Consider the following 27731-nt stretch of genomic DNA (forward strand, 5'->3'; position numbering starts at 1 on the left):
CAAGCCCCAAATCTTCTCCCTAACCCAAGTTCAGCAAGAGATGCACAGTGAAATGCACTGCAGCTTGAGACCTGGCTCTCCCTCCCCTCCCGAGGGCACCCGGCAAGCAGTGTTTCCCAGTGCACTGAGCCCTGCTAGCCAGTTTCAGGGGAATGTGTCTTACGTTTAAGAACATATTTCAGATCTAAGTGAGTGGTGTTTTCAATATTGAAATCAATTGCTTCAACTCCCCGTGTACCTAGCTATTTATTATATTTGTATATTTGCATATTTATGCTTAATGTCTCTGGGATATTGTTAGCTCACTTGCCACCCCCCTAGAAGAAGTGTGGTCGTTCCTCCCATAGGCCTGGTGGGAACTGCAGGTGGGCCTTTGAAAGATCAGCTGTGACTCCTTTTCTCCTTAGTAGAGAGGGAAAGCCACACTTTTGGAACTAAGACCAATGACTTAGGTTTTTTTTTTACTCATTACTATGAAAAGTGCCTATTCCATGCAGGGTTCTAAGCTGGCTGCTATAAGAAACTAATTTATAAAAGTAAATAAAATATGATCATGCTTTTCACTCCTTTACACACCTATGAGTTCCCTACAAAAGATATCTATTTATTCCATATAGTGAGCGAGGAGCTGAAGAATAAGTCTAGATTCAAAACTAGTCTGAGAGCAAAAGAAAAAGAATAAGAATCCTTGGGGAAGGGACCACACCAACCCTTGGCCTCCATCTATCACTGAATCTTTTCAGTGGAAATTAACAAATCATAGAAGGAAGAGGATAATTTATAGGGTCCTTGGAAATCAGGGCACGTCCATCCCGCCAAGAATATGTCCCTATTGGAATTCTGCTAATTGATAGATGGACTTTTTTTCTTAGAGATTTTCTTGATTCTTCACATGACACATCTTGAAGTTTATCTCTGTCTGATAAGCTAGTGAATTAGACAGAATTGGAGCCAGAGACTGATTTAAAGTGATGCCCAGGGAGTGAGACTTTTGGCCATCATCAGGACACACAAACCTAACATTGGATATTTTAAGACATCAACGATCTTTGGAAAGATTTACATATTCCCATTAGGAGCTCAACAACACATTCTAAGGATAGCAGGCCCTTTGTAGGAGCAAAAAAAAGTTACTTCTGTTTCAGATGCTTATCTTTTTATATTTTCAAGAAGATGAGGATCGGTACTTCCAACTTTCTAGATTTGGAATGTGTATAGAAGACTTAATGTCTGAAATATCAAAAACAGAGTAATATATTTCCTCAAAGAGTCTTTGAAACCCTGTGCCCTTACACAGGGAGTAGTGTATACAGTGGTCCCTGGGTCAGGCTAGCGTGCTTCTCTACCAAACCCTTAAATAGGCATGCAATCCAACCCAGAGAGCCTCTTTATGTGTCTAGATGTCTTTCCTTCATTATCTCAAGAGCTGGACACACCCTTTCAGCCTCACGCACCATGTTGAGATGATTTAAAGCCTCTCAGCCCTGACCAGCAGAGAACAAGAGGACATTCTGGAGTCACCTGGTCAGTGATGTCCTTGGAGGTCCTTCCAGTGTCTTATACAATCAGCCATACCGTTTAAGGAACAGAGAGCTACTCTACTGTGTAGCCAAAAGCCAGCCCAAATTAGCCCATCTACAGGGACTGCACAGGAATACAATCTCTCAGATACTATTGTCAGTGCAATGGTCTTTCAGTGCCCATAGGTCATTTCTTAGCACCAAGGACAAAATGGGAGCTGTGAGGTTGTGAGAGATGATTTGCTTCTCAGGTGCTGTAATCACCTTGCTACTATTAATCGTGACTGTGTATTAAGGATTTACTATGTAACAGTCACTGAGCACGTAGTATGTGCTTTAATTTTCTTAGCAGTACCCCATTTTTCAGATGAGGAGAGTGAGGCTAAGCACCATCCACATGCTCAAGGCCGGGACCTGAGGCTATAGGCCTGACACGTGCACCTGAGTACTGGTATTCAACCACTAGCAGCAGCAACACTGAGATCTGAACACAGATCTGCCTTAGTTCCATACCTGAATCGTTCCTCTCCACCCTCAAACTTGACTAGGACAAGCGGAAGGCGTAATAAATTATCTCAGCCTGCCATCTGTGGAGTAACAATCCCATATTCTTACTGTGGGCCAGCTGTTAGAGAACAGAGGCAATGGAAAGAGACTTTTCATTGTCAGGAACCTTGCTATCACCGCCATGGCATAGTGGGGTTGACCATCGAAGTGCAATTTCTGAAGCATGTGATGTAAAAAAGGGGAAGCAGGTTCTGTGTGAGGCTGTGTTGTGCATATATATCACCAAGACATTGATGCCTGTCAATTTTCCTCTTTGAATTGTGTTGCTGAAATCATGATAGGATTTGTTTTTCACCAGGGAAGCTTTTTAACACTCTTAAATGAATACATGTCTATTGGTAGAACTTTCCAATTTTGAGGAAGTAGCTCCTTTAGAGCCCAGAAGTACCTGGAATTTTTCATTATGTCCTTGTCCATTTTTCTAAAGTGCACAGTTAGTTCTTCACCCTGTAACTTCACCAAATCATGGGCAGGATGTGTTCCATGTCATGGGGCCAACTGAGGAAAAGCTGATGATTCCATTGAGAATGGAACATCCTTTTGGCTTTTTTTTTTTTTTCAATAATAAATAATAAAAGGAACAATAACCAGTAGACATAGAGCCTTCGGTGCATTATGTCCCTGAAGACTATGATGGTCATCATCCCCATCTTGTGGGTGAGGAAATTGAGTCCTAGAGTTGTGCTATAACTTGCCCAAGGTCAGACAGCTACTGAAAGGCCATGCTGGAGCTCGGACCCAATTTCTGGTTGCAGAGCCAGGGCCTAGAAGAACTGCCTTGAGGAGCAGGGTAAGAAAGTATGCCAAGTCCGGAATGCTGTCCGTCTAAAACGTTGCATTTAATGGGGAATCTGGCTAGCCTGTATCAGTTGGGCCCCTTTCTCCTCACGATCATGAAAAGTCAGAGGGTGGGCGACAAACGTGAAGCGTTGGTGGAGGGTGATTGGGAGGGACCGCTCCAGCGCTGCCCTGGGTGGCCTGCTGTTGCCTCACTGTTGCCTGGGGTTCCAGGGAAGAACAGTCAGGTCTTCGTGGACTCTTGCTATTATTTAGTGTTCATAAGAGCAGTGACACGGGATTGGTTTCCTTCTGTCAGGCCTTGTTATGGGTAATAGGGGGTGTTCTTGTGACCACAAACCATTATTTTGCAATAACGATCTACTCCGTTCTCCCAACAGAACAAAAGTTCACCTGGGTCCTTCCTGTATTGCTACAGGCACATCGCCCTGTTACAGCACTTTTCTGCAATGATTTTACCAGCAGAAAAGGATTACATGTTAATTGCCATCCTCCATTTTGATTGTTTTAGGCAGTTTAAGACTTCCTTTAGCCTTATTCCAAACATCTATTACATGAAACACCTGATTTTCAGATCAAACTCCTTCCATTGTATCTGTTGCTGAATTTAGAGTCCCTAAATTCCATATCCATTGAGCCCAGAGTCTCATCTCAGTCTCTGTGTATGGCATTCCTGGATTCTGCTTTTGATCTGCAGAAAATGAAATTTGTTTGTTTCATCCATTTATTAGATTAGATACATTTATCTCTTCTGTCAGTCCAGACACAACTTGGTCAGCTCATCTATTTATACCACTTTGAAATAGGACAGTGTATATTTAGGTTCATATTTCCCTGCAGGGGAAGTCTTTTTGTGGTAATTTGCATTTGTTTTCTAATTACAGTTTGCCCCAATCAGTATGTGCTAGACATGCACCTTATTCAAAGACTCTCTTACCTTTTTGTAAACAGCAGGCTGGAATCATTAAGTATTTCTGATTGCTTGCATTTTGTTTTTGTTTTTTCACTGTTCTATCAGTGGTGGACCCAGTTCTATCCACACAGACTGCACATGGAATCCACTTCCATGTCCTTATCATGTCATGCAGATGTTCTTGCTTCTGCATTGGTATGGGTGTCTTGTACCATTCCCTGCAGTGGTATGTGGTGTGTATACATGTCTGTTTCTGTATGCATATAGGGGTCCCATTAATGCTCTGTCATCTAACTGAAAATCGGTGTAGCAATAGCTTTATTAGACTAATAACACTCAGTGTTGACCATCAACAGCATTTTCTAAGGGGTACATTATTGGGAATTTTGCTTCAAACCAGAAACCCATGATGGCAACCCCATTATAAAAACCTGGCCCTGAAACCTAGATTTGCTTTGATTTCTGCAACTGGGAGTATGCCAACCTAGGACTTGAACAGCCAAGCTTTATGATGGCGTTATCCAGTTAAGTGTGTGGGACAGTGAACCTCAAGCTCTAGACGAAATCTTTGGGGACAGCATTAGACTAGTGGGCCCCCTATACAGTTAACAATACCGTATAGCCTTCAAGATTTTGCACAGAACATGACCTGACAAATGCGTCTTCTTTGTTTGTTTTTGTTCACTGAGCAGTATATTAATTAATCCTGGAAACCATCTTAAGATCCAAGAAGGTACTTTAGGATTTTTCATCGCAAGTGATGCCAAAGAAGTTAAAAGGTAAGAGTTTATTTTCGCCTGCCTTCCTTTTCATTCCAGCTTAAACATCTTGACCCCCTGAGGTGGCCCTGCTTCCATATGTACAGGGCCTGAACCCCAGAACGTCCTAACAGGCCTTTGGGCATCTTCCTAACAAATCTTAGGAAGGAGGGATTGTGCTTTCAAATGTTTCCCTGGGCTCCTCTTCACATAACTAGTTCCACATCTTTGACTTAGAATAACATTTCAGAGCTAGGAAGGCCTGGTTAGCTCCTCCTTCATTTCCTAAGGAAGGAACCAGAGTTCCAGAGAGCTCAATTGATTGTTGCAGGCCCCCGATGCTTAATGACCCAGAACAACATAGCATAGGACAACTGACTCCTCGTCCACCGCTCTTTACTTGAGAATTATCAGTTTTTTACTTTAAGTGCCAAATGGAATCTCTAAAGGTTTGAATTAATTTCAGATGAAATACTGAACTGGCCATATTTCTATTTGTGGCCTTCTAGGTAAGTGGCTGAAGTCAGGGATAGCCAGGATTTCATTGGCCTCAATGGTTTATGACACCTTTATTAGTACAGTAAACCCTCGATTTTTCGGACCTCGATTTAATGGACTTTGGATTTAATGAACAAAATTTCCGGTCTGTATGTCATATGTGAAAGTTAACACCCTGCTAATTTTAAAATGCTTTTAATCTAGAGTAGCTTATAATTTAATTAGCAGGTTATATTTTTGTTATTAATTCATTGTTATTTTTTAACATATTTTACCAAATAAGCCATATATTGGAGAAAAACACTGTAGTAATTTTGTCAACATAAATAAAAATTACATATTGACCACTATATTTAAATCCAATAGTTGCAGCTCCTAAACAACGTTCGGCGAATGATTAGCACATGATCACACCACCTCACGAGGGGTAATTGGTTCTGTTGTCGCATGGTATGACTTTCTGCAGCAGTTTTAACACATGTCAGCCCATGTTCCTATGTGCGCTAAGCCACACCCCAACCCCCAGCCGTGTACATTTGTTGACTCTCAGTGACTGGTGAACGCATGCATTTACTAGACCTATTGAGTTTAATATGTGGCAGCCCTGTTCTGAGTACCAGGCACCAGGCATTGATGAACTCATTTCCTCCTTTCAACAACCTTATGAGACAGCATTACTATTCCTATTTTACATATGAGGAAACTGAGGCACAGGTTGGTTAACTAACTTGCCTAAGCCACACTGCTCATTTAAAGCCAGGATTTAAAACCAGGAAGTCTTACGTTCTTAATTATTTGCCAAGACTGAGCCTGACATGCTGAGCACAGAACTATGATGTTTGACAGCTGGTGCTTACTCATCATGCACTCTTGCAAACTAGCCACCAGTCATAACAGCTTTCAGCGTGGAAAATGCGGTGGAAAAGCAACAACAACAATGAGAATTTAAACCGAGCTATCTAATGGCTTAAATTTACTTCTGCAAAATTCCCATTACGCAGGCGTGAGGGAGGAAAACCTCTTTATCCGATTCAGGGTCCCCACTGTCTTAGGAGTACCCCAAGAACTGGGTCCACCTGAGAGGAACCTTGGGCGGGGGAATGGGACTGAACACCCTTTTCGTCCTCTGCAAGAGAAGGTTGTGCTCACGGCCAGACGGAGATACAACGCCCGAAGCGGCGTCTCAGGGCAGGGGGCTGAGGAGCACAGCAGGTAGAACATGAGGCTCCCATTTGTGTAATTCTATTTCCTGTTGCATCTCTCACTAATGAATGTCACAAATACCAGGCCGTCCAAAAAACAAATCACCTCCTCTATTGGGGAGCGCAGTGTGTCTCATTTCAGTGCTTTATGGTCTTCACAAATACATGCTGACACAATCAGCTGCGCCGGCCTGTAATTCCCGGGCTGCGTGATGTGTCAGAGCAGAAGCTGTCAGTTAGGGGACTGCAAATAGATGAAGACTGCAGAAAGCCACAGAAGGGCTTGGGAGATCTGAATGAAACTAAACAAGTTTTGTGCAGATGGAAAAGTAGATTATGATGCTCTCGTATTGAGGTTGCACCCTCTGCTGCAAAAAAGCAACAAAAGAAGTTAACGGATTCTGGTTTAAACTTTCGGATGTAGTATTTTAGGGGAGAAAAAAAGAGGATGAAACCATCTGATTCCAGTTTTAACGAGGTCACTCTGGGAGAAGCATTTGGGCCCTTGTCCTTTACTCCTGGCCACTAAGCATTTTGCTTTTTAAGTAACCTTCCCATAGTATTTAATGTGGGAGTCACAGAAGGGTGCCTCATTGGCTCAGTTTGGCTTATAGACATGATTTGAGCCACAATTAAAAAACACACACACAAATAGTTTCCAAGCTGAAGAAGTACTAATCTTATATAAAAATCCCTATTTGTTGGAGTCTCCTGAAAAACATGCAGATCCAACATTACTGAGCAGCATTCATTCATCCATCAAACGTCAATAGGGCACTCACTTCCAGGGACACTGTACTAGGTGCCAGGGAAACGATGGAAAGAAGTCCCTGCTCTCATGGGCTCCCTTCCAGGGAGGGAGAAGTGCAGCTGTGTTTATTCTTGGTGCAAAGCATTCATGCAGCTGGTCACTGATTTAGATTGAGTGTAAGTGAAGGTGGCTGGGAGCAAGTGACGATAGAGCAGAGATTGGGGTGATGGGGAAGAACCCATCATGCAGAGATCTGAAGGGAGGAGGAGACATGATGGGAATAAGTTTGTTGTGTTCAGGGAACTGAAGGAAAAAGAGGGTGTCTGGGGGAGTAGAGTGGTGAGGTGAAGTTAGAACGGTAGGGCTAGTCCCCGAAGGACTATATTCAGAGGTTGAATTTGTTATCAAATGGAGTCATGGGAGGTTTTTTGCTGGCAGTGACGTAGTCTGATTTATATTACTAAAAGGCCTTTGCACGTGCTCTGAGAGAGTCAGATGTAGTGGAGCAGGAGGGGAGGCCAGGAGACTCAGAGACTACTGGGTAGATTAGGTGAGAGGTGATGTCCTTGGCTAGACGGGTGAGTGGAGGTGGTGAGAAGTAAGAGCAGTTCAGGATACATTTTGGAGAGTTCGTAGGACTCACTGATGAACTGGACATAGAAGTGAGGAAACAAGAAGGATAAAGAATGGAGCCTAGATTCCAGCTTTCCACAATTGGGTGGATGATGGGGCAACGGGAGGAGGAACAAGTTGGGGTGGAAGGAATTGAAGAATTCTAATTGGGCCGTGTTAAGTAGGGTATATGGAGATGTCACAAAGGCAGTTGCCTCTAAGATTCTGGAGTTCTGGGTAAAGAGGAGGACTGGAGATAGAAATTTGTATGCTGTATCAGTGAGGGTCTAGCAAGAAACAGATGACACACTTAAAAGGAAAAAGGGAAATGTATAAAGTTGTGGGAAGAGTTAAGGAAAACCCACAAAGGATGGCAAATTACCCAGAGTTCATAGCAGTGGGGAGCCACTCCCAGGCCTAGTCAAGGGGAAGGAGGGTTGTTAGAACGAGGCAGAGGGTGTGCTGTAGGAAAGGCTGCCTCCCAGGAGCTGTGTTCTTCTGGAGGGAGATGGTGCTACTACCATTTTATAAGCTGGTAGCGAGGGGAATGACTCTTCTCACCCTTCAGCCTCCTGCTGGCTCCCCCATTAGACAAGCACAATGAGAAAACAGAGGACAAGAGGACCCTAAACACCAGCCTTGCAGACCACAGATCTGGTGTTGGTGATGTCAGTGGCAAGGCCCCCAGCTAAGGCTACTTGAGGAAGGGGTAGGAGAGCGGGAGAGGTCGTGGAGAGGAGAGCAGAGAGGGTTGAGGTGGGAGGAGGAGATAGGGCGTAGATCCTGAGAAGTGTACAAAGGCTCCTGGAATCCACACTCATGGATTTAAAGTGAGATCAGTCAGCAAGGTTGTTTCCCCAGCAACACTCAGCTGCTCAATGCAGGTGTGCAGTAAGGTGGGGGCTGTGCCAGGTGGGCAAGAGAGAGGCACAGGTGGATGGGGAAAACAAGGGTGCTTGCAAGGAAGTGCCACATGGCAAAAATCAGCTGGAGCTTACATACCCTGCCCTCTCCAGTTGGGGGATGTGTCTCTAGGTCACCACAGACCCACACCTTCACCCCATTTCACTCACTAACTTTACCTGTCTGGTCCCTGTGGGGATTTTACTTTCAGAATCTAGCTTTGATTTATGAACTAGTTGTGCTTTATCTTTTCAAAGGTCTATTCAGGCTTGTCACCACACCTCATCATCTCTTTAGTAGAGATGTGTTTAAGACCTTGGGCACTGGGAATAGACTGTGTGGATTTGAATCCTGGTTCTGCCACTCAGCTGTGTGACCTTGGGCAGGTGGCTTAACTTCTCTGTTCTTCAGTTTTCTTGCCTGTAAAACAGAGATAAAAATCACACCTCCTTCAAAGGATTGTTTGAGGATAAAATACATTAATGCTTATTAAATGCTTAGAAGAGCACCTGGCCTAAAGTCTGTGCTCCGTAAATGTTAACTATCATTAATATGAGTAGGAACATCAAATGTGGGGGAGAAAATGGGCAAAGGACATGGAAGCACAATTGCTTCCTCCTGTCCTACACTTCCTCTTTTGAGGCAGGTCATCATTGATTGGGTTTTTAGCCACATTTCCACTGAGGGCAAACAGTCAGCTTCCTTTTAATTTTTTGTGAAATAGAAGAAACCTGGCATTTGAGGAAAGAGTGGATGAGCTATTAGGGTGGAAGGAGCACGGGGCTTGAATCTAGAAGGCTTGGGCTGGCCAGGTTCCAGTACAGGATGGCTTTAGGCAGTTAGGACACCTCCTCCATTTCTCAATGAGGACACCGAGACCCAGGGATTTGGGCTGCAAGATCTCAGATCTCTTCCAGATCAAAAGTCTTAGCAGTGGTTTCCAAATATGCCAGTCCTTCGAAAAACATGAAAAGGAACCTGGGAATAATAAGGTAGTCAAGAACTGTGTTTATTTCTTTATAGCGCTGGTCAAGGAACGGCCATGTTTATCCCTGGCATTCACCTTCGTGGTGGGAGTGGGGAAGGTGCTAGGCCAGGAGTTTTGTTAGTCCCCAGACTCAGAAGGTTGTGAAGTTGTTCCAGTGAATTTTAGCACCTCCCAGTACTGAGAGGACAGAGGCCTCCGGCCGGGGCTGTTTTTCTAGACCCTGAGCATTTAAAATAGCGCTCGGCTTTATTCTGCCTCATCCAAATTAACGTGGACATGGCCAGTGCACTTTATCATCACATATTGACACTTAAGTCAGATGAGGGGATATTCCCATTGATTGATTGCTGTCTCTGGACCTCTTTCTACTCACCCCAACCCTGTAATACCCTCTGCCCACCCCATTCCAGTGGTCAGCTGAGCTGGGCCCCTCGGTGAGAAGAAAGCCTTCAGTTATTATATGATCTCGAGGCCGGAGATTATGGGACTTGGTGCAGCCAACTTTGCAGTAAAAATGGGTGATGCGATCCCAGAAGGAAATTGACAGGAGCCCCTCGACCCATCACTTTTGATTTCCCCTTTCTAATCTCCTGAAATGCAAGGACGCTCTCAGAGTGACAGGGCGGATATTTGTATTTGACTGAGGAACGCCATCCTTGTGCCCCTTTAATCTACAGTTAACCAGACGGAGGATTTCCGAGATGGATTTCCCTTCCCACCGAGGCCCGGGCTGCCTGCCCCGGGTTCCGAGGAGCAGCCCTGAAGGCTGCGCTCCGAGTGAAAGACGGGCGAGCAGACTCACGGTCACATCAGCAACCTTTCCCCCAGTTCCTTCTCAAATGAAAGTTTATTAAAAGAAGCACTAACTCAAATCACAGAGACCTGTGTTTGAAATAAATGGTCTTGCGACAAACATTTCCGTCTGTAAACGTCTAAACCTCTCAAAAGATGAAAGGCAGCGAGGGCCGGCGTGTTTCATTAATTTGGCACCACGGTGGAGGAAATGTGGCGCTCATTTCATTTGGGCGGATTATGAAACATGTCAGTTTTTCCATTCTCTTTCTCCAGGGCATTTTTTTACTGCAAGGCCTGTCATGATGACATCACAGATCCCAAAAGAATAAAAAAATGCGGCTGCAAACGGCGTAAGTAGCGTTTCTTTCCCCCATCCCTCCCTCTCTCCTTCCTTTGCCCCGAATTCATTTCCCTTCTCCTTTTCCGATTAAAGAAACACTAAACATCAAGAGCTTTCTTGAATATGTTTATGTTTCACCCAGCAGTTTAAAGAGACATGAAATAAATACCTGTCCTCGCTTTATTAGAGCAGAGGTTGAACAATCACCACCGCCAACACCTAGGCGTAGACCTAGTGCCCTGTCCCACTCCGTCTCTAACAGGACGCCTCGGGGGGTGTCCAGGCGAACACAGTGAGTATGGTGTGCGGAGAGGAGGGCAGCTAAGGCCGTGGAGGAGGGCGTTTCTGCACCGTGGTTCCCAGTGGGTCTGGGAATGCCCAGGGTACAGACGGCTGGACTAGGGCAGAGAGGAAACCGAGGGTGAGGACTCAGTCTCCCGAATGGGGCTGACTCTTCCCATTGGATGGCTGCAGGTTTCGGTACCAAAGGCCCGAGCTTCCAACTGCAATACCTTCAGATTGGCCCAAGGAAAGAACTTGGCCATGGCCAGTGGATTTTCTCATTGTCCCAGGGACCAACGTCAGACACCAATGATCTTTTGGGGTCCACGAGACTGGGCTCGGTGGCTTCTGGCACGGCCTACCTCAAACCCCTTCTGCCTGCCAGTGGGGCCTCTTGAGAGGACGTCAGGGATGTGGTTGTGACAGTGGGCCTGGAGCGGGCTTTGCCTGGAGAAGGCCGTGCTGTTGGCGGTGATCACGTTGCCTTGCCTAATAGAGATCTCTCACGACCCTAGAGGAAACGGTGATGACGCCTGCCTTCCTATGTTTAGTCTTTTCAAAGCGCCTTAGGATCATTATTTGCTTTGCTCCTCACCATAACCCTGCATACTTGGCAGGGGGTGTTATTAATCCCGTTTCACAAAAAGAAGAAATTAAGGCTTCCAGGTCACTGACAGGATGAGGTGGCTGAGAGTGACACAGACCCAGCAGTCAGGTTCGGGCCTGCCCGAGGCCTCTCTCGGTGACGTTTGGGTCAGGAGACAGGGCAAAGTGGGTGACCGTGGGTCTGATGAGTAGGAGTGCAGTTATAAAGGATCGTCCCACAAAGTGCTTTTTCAGAGCAGGAACCAAGCCGAGAACCCCATTCCCGGGACATACCGACTGGCGGACACAGGGTTTATTACTGCACCCCTAGGGGAGGGGCACAGTAAAAGCCAACCCAGTGAGAGGCTGGTGCCCCTGCTAGGGCTCAGAGACACGCAGCCTCGGGCAGATCCCTGTGCGGGGCACTGGGTCTGGAGCGGTGTCTAGAAATCTGCTCCCTGCTTCCCGAGTCTGGGGCAGCTGGGCCCACGGTTTGCTCCCCCTTCTTCATGGACTTAACACACAGAGCCCCCTCCTCTCAACGCTGATACCCACCAAGAGGGATATTTATGGAAATCTCAGAACAAGAGCCTCTGGCTTCTTGGGGGCTGAGCATTCTTCTGTTCTGACAACAGATCGGGAAGAGTGTCTGAGGTTGCTAAGACACAGAACGAACCCAGTCCCTGAATCAAAAGGCCCTTCTCAACAGGAGGTCCACCCCAGCCTTGCCTCACTGGCTGTGAGCTCAAAGCAAAGCTCAGCCCAGCAGACCAGGCATCTCCCAGATCATTTCCATCAGAAGCAACACCCCATCGGAGGGGGAAGTAAGACAGTGACAAGTGCAGGAGGCTGAACCCCTTTGTAAGGAGAGTCTCGCAGTGGCGTGAGAGGGGAGACGCAGGAGAGCCTTGAGGCCAATAATTCACAGAGAACTGGGTCGCATGGGGCATCAGTGAAGCGCACTATTGATTCATCACTCCTAGAGTTTGAGTACCTTGTTTGTGCAAGGCGCTATTCTTGATGCTAGGGATGGAGTGATGAACAAGACAGGGCCCCTGCCCCCCTCCCCGCCCCCAATCCTTCACTCTAGTGAATGATCATAGAACAGTGATCATAGAAACAATGAAATCCATTCAGGTAGAGACAGGGGCTGTGAAGAGATTGGAGACTGCCTGAGGGTGTGAGGAACCCTGCAGAGATGCTGCTTTAGCTAGAAAGATCTGGAAGGCCTCCCTTGGGAGGTGGCCCTGACCCCGAGGCCCAGTCCAGGGAGGCAGAAGAGGGGGACAAAGGCCAGAAGTAGAAGTCAGTTTGCAGTGTTTGAGGGAAGGAAGCCTGGCAGGGGAGCTGGTGGGATTGGAGAGCGGGGTGCGAGATGAGATCAGAGGAAGGCGGGTGCCATGGTAAGAAAAGTGGGCTTTAGTCCTACAATAAATATAGCCGTTTTTAAGCAAGGAAATGACATCATCCATTCCTGTCGATCTCCTTGGTGACTGGACAGAGAGCGGAGTCGTGGGCAGGAGTGGAACAGAGGGAGGAGAGAAAGCTGTCGGACTCCCGCTGAGCTCTTCCTCAGAGGGACTGTAGTGGGACCCAGCAGATGAATTTTAAGTCCCTAGAAATGAGGATTTGGCCTCTAGGACATTTTCCCATCTTGGTTCTAGGCACGTAAACAGCAGCGGCCTTTAACATCATCCTGGACAGAGAGGCGCATAATTGTTTGAAATAATTTTATTCTCTTCATTTCCATTCACATTGGCTCAGCTAGAGGGGCGGATGAGCTCCCATCATGCACAGCACAGATTGCCACGGAAGGACTGCCTCTCCAACGCCAAGCCGGTGCGGCCAGGGTCTTACTCCCTTCGCTCTGCACCCTCCTCCCCACGTGGGCTCCATCTCACGGCAGCCCTCAGCTGTGAGGTTCATGTTGGACAACAATCAGAATTTCCCAAATATTGTTCTTCCCAATTAAAAGGCCACAGCAGCCTGTGCCCCAGAGGGCAGGATGCAGGTGTGTAGGTGTAAGTGGTGGTTAGAATAAATGAGCTATTAAACATGAGGCATACCAGGCAGGTTAGGAAATGGGGGGAGCTAGGTTTTGGTTGCAAAGAAACTTGCCTTAGAAGGAGCTGGAATTGTCAATAATGAATTGAATGCACACTGCCCGATGCCCTAAGTTGGAGAGGGCAGCCGACCCACAGAGTCATTTGTCCAAATCTGTTAGGCCAGGTGTTAATAATCCACCCTGGGTGATACATCTCCACAAGGGCAGAGCTGGTGACAGTCACTGGTCCTCATTCACAGCTTCCCACCCCTCCTCTCCCAACCCCGCTCTCCCCTGTCCTCCCCGCCTCCATCCCCCTGTTCACTTTTGTTCAATAACGTTGAACGTTTCATGTCATACTCTCTGGAGAAATACCGAGTGTGGCCATTCCATGCCTGGCAATTCTGTGGGAGTACAGTTTAACTCTTGCATTTCTTTCCATTTCTTCATAGCTCTCCATCAAGGAAGAGGGCCACCTTTGGTGTCTGGCCAAGGAGCAAGCTCTCAGAATCCATTTACCCATTTTCTTTTTCTGTATAACGAACCTGGTCTAATGATTGACATTTTCTCCCCCAGCCTCTAAAAGTTGGCCAAAGGGTAGACTCCTCGGGGACAAGTCATGTCTAAATCGATGTGTTTGAAGGAATTTTCTTGAACTTCTAATCATTGACATATTTTTGATTTATTTTTCTCTTTGCTGCCTTGGAATACGGCCCCTACTCTATTTTAACCGCACACTGGTAGTGATATATTGTGAGTAACACGGGTTCCCAGCAGCCCGGAGTCCAGTCCCCCTGTCTTTCTCTAGAAGAGACTCTTCTTTTATTTTCTGTACAGTTTCAGTCTCTTTTTTCCTTGTGGTATTTATGTTGCATGTAGCAGTGACCCATGCCCCAACTCCCTCACCCAACAGTCTGCAGAGCAGCCTGGAGCTGGAGAACCTGAGAGCAGGACCCCCTCTGTCCGCCCCCCACCCCCAGCTTCTAGCCAGCCTCTGGCACTGTCTTATTTTTCTATTTGAAAATAAGACCTTGACAACAGTGTTTCTCGTGAGGGCCTGTCTCAGAACCTTGAGGGGACACTGAGTAGGCTGAGGTAATTACCACTGTAGCTCCAGACACCTCATCGATTGGGGGTCATTGTCACGCTTGCCTTTGATAAATTACACTTGGTCTCCTCGACTCTCGAGCTCGAATTCCTATCCTGAAGCAAACACATATACTACATATATATTTATTCCTGTGTTGTGATATATATATATATATATATATATATATATATATATATATTTACTATATGTACCACAGTACTTTATATGTAAAAATGTACATTTTTATATATAAGTGTGGAGCTACTTTATAGAGAGAGTGATGTATTTATTACAATATATGTGCCTCTCTATATGAGAAAGCGCGGGCTAGAGAGTTAATTGGACACCCCAGCTTTGCGACTGTAAGTATCTAAACGACCTTAATGGAGACAAGTACTCCCGCAGTGGTAATTATTTCCGACAATCTATGAGTCTATGAAGTTCCCTTGCTTTAAACTCAGGTTCCTCCTTCAATCAGGACCCACTAGGACATCCCCAGTTCCTCTGCGGGTGTTAGTCAGATATCTTGGGAGATGCTTACTGGTTTAGCAAACATCTACTTGTTGAAGGCGGAAAAGGTGGCTCGAGGAGAATGTTCCGTTTCACCCATGAGCTCTGCAGAAGTCTGAGCACGTGGATGTGAGGCCCCGAGCGCCCTGACTCACTGGAGGAGTAGGGCCCTCCCACCCAGAGGTGCGCCTCTCAGGGCCAGCGTCTCCATGTGGCTTAGAGCGATGCTGCTCTCGGTGGCACCAGAAATGAGCGTGGGGTTTCCCTCGTGTACCTGAGACCACTGAAGACGAGGGCCAGCCTGCAGCCCCGTTCAGGCCAGTGGCCCTGGGATGTGGAGAAGACAGGTCAGCACTTGGTCCTCTCCGACTCCTTTGCAGCAAGAGGCAGGTTGGCCGTCTGGTTTTGGCTTGTCTTCAGAGGCTGAAGGGGTAGAATGCTCAGGGTACAGACGAAAGAGAGCAGTGACCTTCCGCAGTCCTATGCCCGATTCTGCCAGAAGCGACTCTGCGGGCTCCCTTTACCTGCAGAACACCCCCAAGGGTGGCTTGAGGGCCATTTTTATACCCGCAGAGCGCTGACAGAATCTAGTGATCCTTCAGAATCCGAGGGGAGTCTTGATGTCAGTCAATCAACAAACAACTCTAGTGCCAAATCCCTCTGCCTTCTCCTGCCACAATGTGGTGTTGAGAGGGCAGGATCGACCAGCTCGGAGGGCTCTGAGCTGCTGACATTAACTAGCTTTTCCTTCCCTCTCTTTCGTTTTGGGAAAAAAAAAAAAAAACACACCTGCAAGACCTTTCTTCTCCCTCCAGAAGCTAATAGGAGGAATTTTGCTCATTTATAGGACTTGAAAGAATGCCCTCTGATTCCCAGTGTCACGTCAAGCAAACGCCTCCGCCTTACACCTCGGCGAACTTTTTCTTCCCTGGATGTTTTCCCTGTAATTTTAGTTGCAAGAGCATATGAGGCGCAGCTCCAGGGTGGAGGCTTGGAAGTAATCCTTCCCGCATTGGATTGATTTTAAACATGAGGTTGTGATCTGACAAGTGTCTATGAATTGAATGGCAGATTTTTTTCTTGCCTGCCACAGTTTCCCCTTGAATTGCTCCATTTAAAACCTAAACTATCCCCCTCCCCCGGCCCCAGGAGTTGGAAAACTCCATCTGAGCCTCTCAGCCCAGCACTGCTTCTCCTGCCCCTTCCAGCCCACCCTGGAAATTAAGGGTGTGCAATTGGAAATTGGCTGACAATTTGGTTGCGGATGCAGGAGGCAGATGGTGCTGAGAACAGGATGGCCTCCACGTCCCTCTTCCATGCCAGGCTTGGCTGGGAAGGGCAAGCCAGCAGAGGCCCGGGTTTGACAGCTCATTGTCAGTTTGATGCAAGGAAAGAGCAGTAACTAAAGCCCATCTACAGCAGCCACGTCTCCACAGGCTTCCTTCCTCACAATCACGACCTTTGAGGATACAGGAAAAGTCGTCCAAGAGTACGTCTGAGAAATCTTCCAGTTTTACACCCGAGGAAGGAGTCAACCTTTGATGGTGGCCATTAGGGACATACTTACATGTTGGCTCTATAAATAGCATGAGGAAGTCATAATGGAAATATTGGAAGACTATTCACTTCCTTGTGGTGGAGGAAAGCACATAAAAGCTTTTTCCTCTCCAACCACAAAGCGATGAGGACAGAGTTCTTAGGCGGGAGGTGAGACCTAGGGTCTATTTCTTGGCAACCACATAACCTCTGTGAACCTGTGGCACCAGCCCAAGAACAAGAACCTTCTGATGTGGGCCAAGGAGAAAAGCAGGTCCCCAGGGGCTGATATTTCTGCTCTCCCACAGCTCAGCTGGCCTACGGGGGCGGCTCATTGAGCATAAAGTTCCCAGAGCCCTAAGATGGAATGACAAGAAGCTGCAGTGTTATACACCCACCAGATGCGCTCTTGTCTGTTCCCCGTTTCAGGAAGCTGCCTCGGGGCTTTGAGGAGACCCTGCCAGCCAGGGCTGCAGTGGGCCTATGGCTGCAGGGGGCAGTGTGCCACTTTTGACCACTCTAGGAACATCTCCTAGCTCCTCTCAGCCCTTTGACCCTGCTGCTTCCTCAACATCTCTCGTGAGAAGCTGCTGAATTAAAATGCCACTGCTCACATTTCAGTTCTTAGAGGCCTGCAGGGTCCTCTTTCTGCTCCCTTGCAGAGAAGGGCCAGGGAGTTCGGGGAGGATGTTAACTGGCTGCCCTTCTGCACATGTCCACTAGATGTCCTCAGAGCTCTACTTTGTATTACCATTGAAATCCTGGGGAAAACTCCCTCTTCTGAGGCCTGGGATTTAGGAAAGAGCATTGGGTGACTACGTAATAAAGAAAATGAGCAAACACCAAAGGAGAGAGGGCACTTTTCGTGGCCAGGGAGTAGATATGAAATTTACTTCTGTTTTAAATAAATACTGAAACTTTCAAAGTTGCTCTTTGAAACCTAACCTTGGGAATTTTAAATGGCACTCTGTTATCTGAAATTAACCTTATAACCTATATCAGCTCTAGAAAGGGAAACAATCCCAGAGAAATGGAAATAAAATACCAGTGATGATTCTGAAAATCCACTATTCTCTAAAACAAAACCAAAGGATTAGGAAGCCTGAGAGAGAGAGTTGAGGGAGACGAGGGGCAGTATTTTCCAAATTCGAAGATCCATGACTTAATTTTGATGTAATTTTATTTTACAACCGAAGAGTCTAACTTTATACCCAGAGTGTCCACATCTCCTGGAACAGCTACCACCAGGGAGCCATACCCTCATCCGTTTTTAGTTCAAAAGCTTGTTCAGGAGCCTAAAGTTTCCAGAGGAAGGCTCTGCTGCTGGGACACCCTGTGAGCCTGTGGATGTGCCACCAGATGGGCCTGACCTTTTAAGAAAGTGGACCTGGAAGTGCATAGGTGAAGACACCTGACAGGGGGTCCGTGCAGAGCAGAACAAAAGGGCCACCCGTGCAGGCGGGGCCCCTGGGTCTAGACATTGTCACTGGCAAAGGCTTGTCAGCGTCTGGAGCTCTATCTTTTTTAACTGTTTCTGTCTTGTCTTTGAGCCTCTCATTGATCATTCTTGCTGATTTTTTTTTTCTTTTTTGTATGTGTGTGTGGTGCTTGTTTGTCTCCTGAGATTTCTATTTTGTATTTGGAGTGAGTGTGAAAGCGATGACTGGAAGCAATGGCGAGTAATAGCATGTTTTCCTTTTTATGCATATGCTGCTTTGGAATGTGACTGCTTATAATTAACATTTAATCTTCTTATAGCAAATGGTTTTCTGCTGCTTTGATGACCAGTTTCAGCCTGTTCCTGCATGCTAACAATATGAGATTTTAGAACAATGCATGGTCTCCAGAGGAGCCAGCAGAACAGTTGCAAACAGTCCCTGAGAGGCGCTGGTTTAAGCTGTCTCCTCCTGAACCCTTATCAAGTAGGAGGTTTAAATCACCCATTATGACGGGCATACCTCTGACAAAACCGTCTCAAAACATCCCACCCCCACCCTCCCTCCTCTTGTCCTTCAAGATGGTATATATATAAGAACTTTCCTTCCCTATAAATGTGTCAGATTCTATTATTGAATATGAACCCAAAATGGCAGGATGAAAATGAAAACCAGGGACTGTTGCTAATGAGAAGCATAGCATTTCAGAGTTTGATGGGCTTCTCTTCTGCTACAGCATTTGATTAAAATTTTTTTCAAAACAATTTATCTACAGCGAAACAAAAAATCATCTTTGTTTCCCTCTTCTGTGTAAATAACAAATCAATATTTCCAGTAAGAGAACAAGGAAAGAAAAAACAAGCGAGGGGTCTCCAAGTTGTATACCAGATCTGGATGCATTTAAAATAACTTTATTTTCCTGTCTTCCGCTGAAGACTTTTTCCCTCTCTTGATTTCAGTAACTGCTGCTTGGGGGTGCCTGGGCATTCACACCATTCTGATTCAAATGCTATAGTAGAACCCCCCCGCCTCCCTAGAAACCAAGCCCAGGAATGATGTCGACCACACACTGAACAGGGCTGGGGCTGCATGACGATGGTCTGAGCAACTGACTAGCCAGGATGCTAAAAGCACGCGTCACTTAAACGTGAGCCGCATCCACAGGAATGGAGTTGCTGCTGAAGAGATCTCTCATTCATCTCCCCCAGTGCCTGTTCCTCACAATCATAACGTGACCCCTGCTTGACAAATATACTGGATGGCAAGTCATAAAGGTCTTAGAACAGGACTTGACCCATTTGAGAGATTTAAACCCCTCTTCCTGGTGACTGCGAACATTCAAAGAGGGCAAAACCACAAGCCATATTTTAAAGTGAGGGTGCAACCATGCTCCACAAAGAAAAAGAAAGGGGGGAAATACGTATTTCCAAATGGAAGGTGTGGACGCAGGGAATAACACCTCCCTTTAGTCCCGGTTACTCTTTGGCTGTGATGCTTCGGATAAATATGAATTCTTCTCCCCGCCCCCCGACCAGGGAGGGAAGCAGGCCAGTTCAGGCTCCGTGGTGAGCAAACGTTTTTGTCTGTTGTAGCTTCAGACGGAGGTACAGAAGCTTCTCATTGTACTTACCTGTACACTGGCGTGGAGGGTAAAGGTGAAGGACATTGAGAGCCACTGCAGTGAGGTCCAGCCACCTTTTTGTAGGCGAGCGCTTGAGTTGGGTCCCCACGCAGCAGAACCAATAATACTAGCTTGGGCGAGTCTTAATCTCTTACGTGGGAGCTCTTTTTTTATTTCATGTTTCATAATTTTTCATCTATTTTGGCCACTATTTTCTGCATAAGAAAAAATAATGATTAACCAACAGCCCGATTGCTTTCTGAATTCGGGGTGAGCAAGGAGAGAAAAGGCGATAGGATTTTCAGATCCTCCCAGCTTTGAGAGGAAAATACGCCCATGAGTAGCTGAACACATTCCAATAGACCAGCCCCTCCTGTGCTCTGGGTGATGTTTTATTTTTGAACTGCCTTTCATGTCAACCACGCAGCGTTAGCCTTGAGTAGCTGCATTTCTTATGTGGACAGATTTGGATATTTGTTCTGTCAAGAGTAAACTTAAATTCCTGTAGGCATCACGTCAACCCACTCTGGGGAAGTTCGGCAGAGGTGTCCTGGAATCCTATATTAACACGTAATCGTTTCACATCTAATTTGATGAAAGCCTGGCCCGGGCTCTGCCTAGTGCCTAAGAATGGATGGGAATTAGAAAGCCTACATATTAGCTGGTTTTGCATCTTGCAAAAAGCCATTTACTGTACCCTGTCAGCAGTTCATTGATTGGCCGTGTGTATATTTTGTCCTCCTGTATTAATTGTGCCGGGGGAAAAATGTCGGTTACATCTTTGCTGTCTATAATGTGCTCTTCCTCTCATCCAAGACGCCGATTGTAATCACCCCTGCCCTTGTCCTGCACCGAGGGGAGAGAAAGCATACACAACAGCCTTGGGGGATTATGAAGGCAATTTATAGTCTCACTGCTTTCTTTTCATTGTACAACCAAACTGTTGCCAACAGTCACTGTGCATTTTTTTTCTGGGTCAAGACTGTTAATGTGAACTAAGACCTGTGTTCAATCCCTTCAGCTCCCTTCCAGCCGCCCTGCTGTGTGACCTTGCCATTAACTACCGCTCTTCCTCTCCTCTCATCCACCACGCGGTTATAGCCAAGATGTCCATCTACAAGAGAATGAGACGGGCATGTTGTTTTGATTGCGGACGTTCTGAGCGTGACTGCTCATGCATGTCAGGCCGTGTGCGTGGTGACGTGGACACCCGTGAGCGAGCCTTCCCACTTTCTTCTGTCTCTGTTAATGATTGCTCCACCAGTTTCCGTGCCTGTAAGTTTAACCCCACACACACAGTTCGGTGTCTGTGCTGTCTGTGGTATCATCCCCGTCTTGTGTCGTGCCCTGTGGTTCTGTCAGTCAGTCTCCTTCCCCGTGTGACCTCGTATGTGGTGATATGTCGCCCCAGTTGCCTGTGTCACTGTGTACGTGCCTCCCTTGCCGTCTGCTAACGCGTGCTTCTTGGAATAGCGTGTGGGACTGTGATGTTACAGTCTGGTGACAGTCTCCCTCTCCCCTTTAATAAATATAGATGGAAATGAAGGTGACAGCAAATCAAATTCAATATTAATATAGAGATGTGTGGAAATGCCTATCTTACTATTTGGGGAAAGCTGAGCCATTGGATTGGGTCGAAGGGGAGGAAGGAAAATGGTGTAGCGAGAACAGGCCAGCTCTAACTGTACATTCTTTTTAATGAGTTTAGATAGTTGCCAAAATACAGCAGGATTTCAATGCAGGAGGATTTTTTGACTGTGTCCCCCTAATCTGTATCTCGTCCCCCCAGCGCCAAATTGTGTCCTGTGCGCTGAAAAAAAGGGTTCTCCCAACCTCTTAGTAAATAAGCTGATGGAGTCTGGAGCTCCCCCTCAGAACGATGACTAATTCAAAGCATCGTTCCAAATTTACCTTTTATTTTTCCAAAAATGTAGCCCCCTGTTTAAGGCATCGTATAGCCGTTGTGATTCCGAATAACCAAAACCATAAGCAGCGAACCTCCATGAGCTCCTTGAGTGTGTCACACGGGCCCTTGGGGTCAGCCTTCTTGGTTGCCTGCACGCTCAGGGCCGTTAAAGGGCCCGTGGAGGTCCTGAGCTGGCAGCTGACGGAGCTGAGCTGTGCCAGGTTCCTGAGACAGCCCTCATCTCCGTCCCCAGCCGCGGCTTTGCTGGCGATTGTTGACATGATTCCTAGGTGATGTCCCTGAAAGCTCCCGCTTGTACAGAGCGACGCTGGGAAGGGGGTGCTCCTCTGACGGCGGTTCTGCATGAGGACCTGGATGCCATAAATGTAGCTGCAACCTTATCTTCACATGTTTGGTAGCATGGGGGGGGGGGGTAGAAGACAATCCTTTTGTGCTTCATCCCTTCCTCTTAAAAGCAACTAACACATTTATCGGTGACCATATTGCCATCCAGTGTCTCCCCTAAGTGCGCAAAGCCGGTGGGATTAAACTTCCACCTGCTGGGTTCATTCCCCCTGGCAACAAGGATGGAGAAGGGCCCTCTGCTCTTGAGCATTTTCTCACATAGAAAACTGGCCCCACTCACCTGTGCTGACATGGAAGGTGGTCCCAGCCCGGTGTGCTTGGGTGACAGTGACACCGAGGCCCTGAGGGCTGAGAGAGTCCTAACTTCACCGTGTGCAGTGGAGAAGGGCCCCAGGCCAGGTGCTGGTGTCCGTACCTGCAGCTCAGGTCTGAGGCGTGATGTGTGCATTGAGCTGTCTTAGCGTCATCTGGAAAAGTTAGATCTAGGACTGAGAATCATCCTCTCAAACTGATGATTCACTGCCTCCCCAGCACAGAGCCAAGGAACAAGACTCATTTGTAAAAGTGATAGCTAATGGAGGCTGCACTGAGAGGGATTTGGGACTGTCTAAGTCTTGTCTTGACGTTGCTAAAAAGGAACTTTTAGAAAGAAGGTCCGCTTTAAAATGTGTCTTACAGATGCCACAGTATGAATTCTTACCCCTTATTCTCATCGTAAGAGTTCTCTCTCGTCCTGTGATACTACCAAGGTGTACTCCGTCACTGCCACACAAAGAATTTGTGTGTCTGTTAAGTGTGGCAAGATGCCAGCTTCAGAGACATGAGCTGGGGAGGAGGAGCGGCGGGGTGAGCTGTGGTGGCACCAGTTGGCCACTTGGCTTTGACTGACTGTGGAGAATGTAACCGTCAGCCACTGGGCTACCCTTCTGCCCACGGCATAACTGCTGTTTCCAGATAATTGCTGGGCTCTCAAACCTTGGCCAGAGGTTCAGTGGAGGAAAGGAAGGAGCCACTCGGGCTCTGAGCTAGGGCTTTGTGGTCATGTCTTGGCCAGGGTCACCCATTCCAGTCACAGCAAAACCTGGGTGAGGCCCATCATACCCAGTGTGTGTAATTTCCATTTTTCCAGGAGAAGCCATAATTGGAGGGATTTCTCGGCTCTGCAATTTAATCTTAAGTGTTGATGGAGGCCAGGAGAAGAATAGCTTGGGTTGGGATTGCCCTGTGCTCTCAGAAACATCCTGTGAGGGAGCTTGTTGTCCTTCCTGCCCCTCTGAAATCAGCCCCACCGTGGAAATCATGGGGCTTCGGGCTGCGTGTGGAAGCCTTAACTGGTACTGACAGCTCGGGGTTAGGGGGGGGGTTGCCTCCCCTGTTTCATCAGTCTTTCTGCCGTCGTCACTCCATCAAACAAAAGCAGATTTCATCCATGCCTGTGTGAGATCACTCACCTTTGACCATTAATAATAAGTTAGGAAAACCCATTCCAATTTGAGCCCCTTGATGCGCCCACATAAGCCCTTCTTCTCCAATTAAACAACGTCTATCTCTATGTGGAATTCTCCTGGCAGAGCTCCAACAGCAACCCGGCCTTCCCGCGAGGCTGGTGGGTTGGGTGGTGCCCGTGTGACAGAGCTGGTTGACTCAAAGAGCAGTGGTGAGAGCGGGCTTTTCATTAAATATGAGCAGATGTGAAATGTGGAGGGTTTGACAATTAGAAATGGCAGGAGAAGGGCCCTTGAATCAGAGTGAGGTCAGATGGGCGGATCAGATTACTTCTCTTACATTCTTTGGTTGTTCTGAAAATCATTTTGAATTAGTGTCAGCGGAGCCATGATGGGCTTTGCCCTTTGTCTTTTATGCTGGGGCTGTATTGTTTCCCAAGACACTCATTAAAGGTCATTATACGATTACGGAGCCCGCTTTGGTCGCAGTTTCCCCGTTGAGCCAGCGTGCTCCCGAGGCTGCCTAATTCGTTTCTCTCTTGCCTTTCGTCTCCCTCTTTACTCCTTTTTTTTTTTTCTTATAAGGGGAAAGATTTCCGTTTTCAAGGGACATTAAATTGAAACACAAAGTCCCATTATGTGTTTTCTGAAGTGGGAAGAGAAGTAGCCGGCTCCCAGAGGAGTGGTAACGTATTAAAGTGTTCACACAGTTTTAGAAATCTGCCTGCCAACAGCAGGACCTGCCTGCTCCGCTCACCTCTCCTCCGAGGTGTGGCCCATTACCGCCATCGGCTTCCGTTAAGTCAGGGGCTGCTCTCACGGGCGTCTCCTTCTATTCATCTCACCAGAGATGTGCCAGACTGTGATGATAAAAAGATCTGCCAAGAGGAAGGAGTCCTTTACGAAGACTTAAAAGACAGTGTCAGAAAAGGAAGGCAGAGTGACCAATGAGGGTTCCGCACCAGGCTGTCCCGCCTGGGGCAAGACTGCGTTGCTCGGGGTGGTAGGTAGGCTGGGCGGGGTGCACCTAGCGTCCCTGACTGGTTATTCCGACTTTGTTCCCACTTCAGAGGATTCTCGGCGGGAGTACCAGCTCTCTTGAAACCACTCATAAAAATCTTTTTACAAGCAGCTGTGTTCTAGTACCATCAAATATAAAAATATATGTCTAGCAACAGACACACATATAAATATAGATTTAGGTTCCAATCAGTTCCACTTCCCCTCAATAAAATTTTGTAAAATGGTCCTTGTTCTCTGTTCGGAATTTATTCTTCTTATTTGTCTTGCCTGCGATCTGATTGCTAAGTCTAACAGAAAGGGACAATTAAAATTATGACGCAGTGACAACACAGGGCCTATTGATTCAAACCTGCTGAGACCTGCCTGACAGGATGCTGGCCGCACCGTCAGTGACAGTGGCATGGACAAATGAATCATGTGCTGGGAGAGAAACAGGTCTTAGACTTGGGCTTGGAAATAGTTTTAGTTAAAGTACATGTGTGATCGCTCACACCAACCTTTGCATTTGCTAATAGTTTAAACCTGCACAATTGCTTAAGCCCCTTTCCAAAGCACTGTAGCTAATTTTAAATGGTGCATGACTTTTACTTCAGCTAGAAATTTAATGCAAGGAGACATTCGACTCCAGGGGTTAGTTTGGGACGAGAAGTCCGATACAATTGGGTTGAAGGGAGACATACCCAAACCAGTTCCGTGTAATCTTGAGTCTTGTCAGATAATAAACAACAATCAGCTTATCCCGAGCAGCCTTTGGTTTGTACAGGCAGAGAATTAACATCATCAATAGAACTGAAGCCACTTGAGTGAACTAATGGCATTTTGAAGTGCATGACATCAGATACTGGGGCAGAGGTTGGGAATAGCTCTAGGAAGGAAAATGTCCATAATAGGACACACCCTGTGCTGACAGTCTCCAATGCCTGCTAAAGGGAGATCTAATTTATGCATTTAAACATCAACAGCCTATCATTATCTCATTCCTTTTATGTATAGTTTTGGGTGATTTCCTCCAGCTCCCCAATCCTAAATTTCCTTTGTTTATTTTACTTTTAGTCTTTCTCCCTCCCCCCATCCCTTCTTCTCCCCGCCCCCCCCCCCTCTCTCCCTCTCCCTCACCCCCCATGATACCCTTTGGATCATACTCTAGTTCTTGAGCTAGCCATGGCCCATGTCCTGATTTGGCCATTTACGGTTTGTTTCGTGAGGTGAACACAAGGCAATCGGCCTGGGCAGCCATGTAACCCTCCCCGGAGACTGATGACGTACCGGGAATGGCCTCTTAGGGCACCTTTGTTGGTAGCAGACGAGGCTACAGAAGCCAGTGCCTCTCACTTGCTTTTGTGGTGGCCGCGTCTAGCAATGAGCCGACTGGAGATCTGCCTTCCTACGCGCTCTTTAAGTCAGCATTGTAAGTCAGCAGCCAGGCTTAGGCGACACCTCCTGTGAAAGGAACCCCTTGAATTGCCCATCTCTGATGAACTCCAAACAAACCAGGTTTTCGTTCTTAATGAACAGATGAGTTTTGTTGTTGTTTTTCGTTTCGCATCCGGTGATGCAGTGGACTTGTATTTTGGGACCTTGTGCCTCCCTCCACTCCCCTCCCCCTCCCCCGGTAGTTTTGTGGAATTCTTTAATATTAATATGCTGTGAAGTGGCACCATGTATAGATCAAAGAGAAAGGGAATGGTAGGCAAATGGCAGCCAATTTTTCAAAAGAAATCCTTTGAAACACTTGGGAGACAAGAAGAGGAAAGGTCAGATGAAGACAGAGGAGAGGGTCCGTGGTGTGTCCCCCGGCACTTGGGCACCGCCCTTTCAGGGACGTGCTTTCACAGGTGACTCGGCTCTTCAAGGACAAACTAGGAGAGACGGTGGCGTGCCACCAGTACGCCGATCAGGGTCCCTACGCAAGGTGACGTGGAAATGAGGTTTGTGTTTTTATTCAGGACAGTGGCCGGTTGTCACAATACTCACCCTGACAGCTCCTACCACCAGGCAGCGGATTCTGTCTTACCTCCACGGTGGGGGACAGGTGGCCAGTTAGCTCTCCATCTTCCCCTCCTCCACCATCTTGGGCGACAGGTGCCAGGGCCAGCCTGCCTTTCATCGCGCCCTCTTGTCAAGGCTCTGCCTTGAGCCCGATCCTGACCTTTACTGAATGAAATGAAGTCCTGATGAACAAGCAGAGGTTTGAATCAGAGCGGCTCAGAGCAAATGTCAAGTCCATCTCTGCTCCCTCCTCCACCTGTGCCAGGAGCCTGGAGTAGACCCAGTCTGGAGTCTGCAGTGCCTTAGGCTTTATGGGTCTGGGGAGACATAACTTATTAACAAAGAGTTATTAAATTTTTATCAATTTTACAACACAATGTAAATGCCTCCTATGAATCTACATTGTATTCATTATCATTTAAAACGTTAATTAAGTCAAAGTTGCATTTAATTTCTCTCTAAATGGGCCTCTGGGAAGAGGCTTTTAGAAACATCTGTGGGAGCGTGTGGCTCCCGGAGACAGGGAATCCCCCAGCCCGCACTCAGGATAGCCCCGGAGTTGATTGCAATCCCGTGTCTGTAGCTAATTTGTTGTGATGTGACTGGGCATTGTCTCAAATGAGTGTCAGGCCAGTAATGATGTAAAGCCACTGGAGAGAGGCTTGGGGGCGGGGCGCAGGCCTCACTGCCCGCCTCCTGGTCCCAGACGTGAGGGGCTCAAACACAGCACCTTTGGCCGCATTCTCCCTTCTCCTGTGGTGCCCGTCATGTCGGCTGGATGCTTCCTTCGTCTGAGATGCATGTCTGTCATCTGGCTCATCCATTTCAGGACATGTGCCAGCATGCTCCTAGGAAAGGTCTTAGAGTGTGGGGCTCCGACTTGCATTTAAGCCTAGAAGCAGTGAGCTCAGTGCAGGCTCCTGGGAACCACTTTCACATGGAGTCGATGCAGCGATTATAAACGGATCGTAGTCACTGGTGAGGAGAGAGGCCTACTGAGACCTGCTGAACCTGCTTCCCCCTTTTGAGGCTAGGCTGATGTTTTTGCCTGGTCTGAGTTTAGGCTACTCTTTAGAGAGCTCTGCTGTTATTGTCCATGCATTCCATCTCCCAGGAGCCCAGGCATGTTAACGGGGGATACTAGGAAATGGGATAACTGCTGAACTTGGATTCCAGCTCAGAGTAGACTCAGTGGAATCTGTGTTCTTCACTCTATGTGATGTAAGGCACTCTGCCAGTACACCGAGGCTGTG

The 27731-nt window shown here is 47.2% G+C and overlaps 1 protein-coding gene across 22 annotated transcripts in view; it reads left to right on the forward strand.

Annotated features, from left to right (window-relative positions):
* KCNMA1 (potassium calcium-activated channel subfamily M alpha 1) overlaps positions 1 to 27731 on the forward strand; it is a 689823-nt gene that overhangs the window by 557236 nt on the left and 104856 nt on the right. For 10 of the 22 annotated variants that reach the window (XM_008145309.3, XM_008145320.3, XM_008145323.3 and 7 more), the window contains 2 exons: positions 4491 to 4577; positions 10579 to 10655. In XM_008145309.3, the coding sequence (XP_008143531.1) occupies positions 4491 to 4577; positions 10579 to 10655 (164 nt within the window). Of the gene's footprint in view, positions 1 to 4490; positions 4578 to 10578; positions 10656 to 14300; positions 14310 to 20850; positions 21025 to 27731 lie in introns of all 22 variants that reach the window. The other 12 variants (XM_008145306.3, XM_008145307.3, XM_008145317.3 and 9 more) reach the window with 3 other exon arrangements.

This window comes from Eptesicus fuscus, chromosome 17 (genome assembly GCF_027574615.1).
Source record: "Eptesicus fuscus isolate TK198812 chromosome 17, DD_ASM_mEF_20220401, whole genome shotgun sequence".
Lineage (NCBI taxonomy): Eukaryota > Metazoa > Chordata > Mammalia > Chiroptera > Vespertilionidae > Eptesicus > Eptesicus fuscus.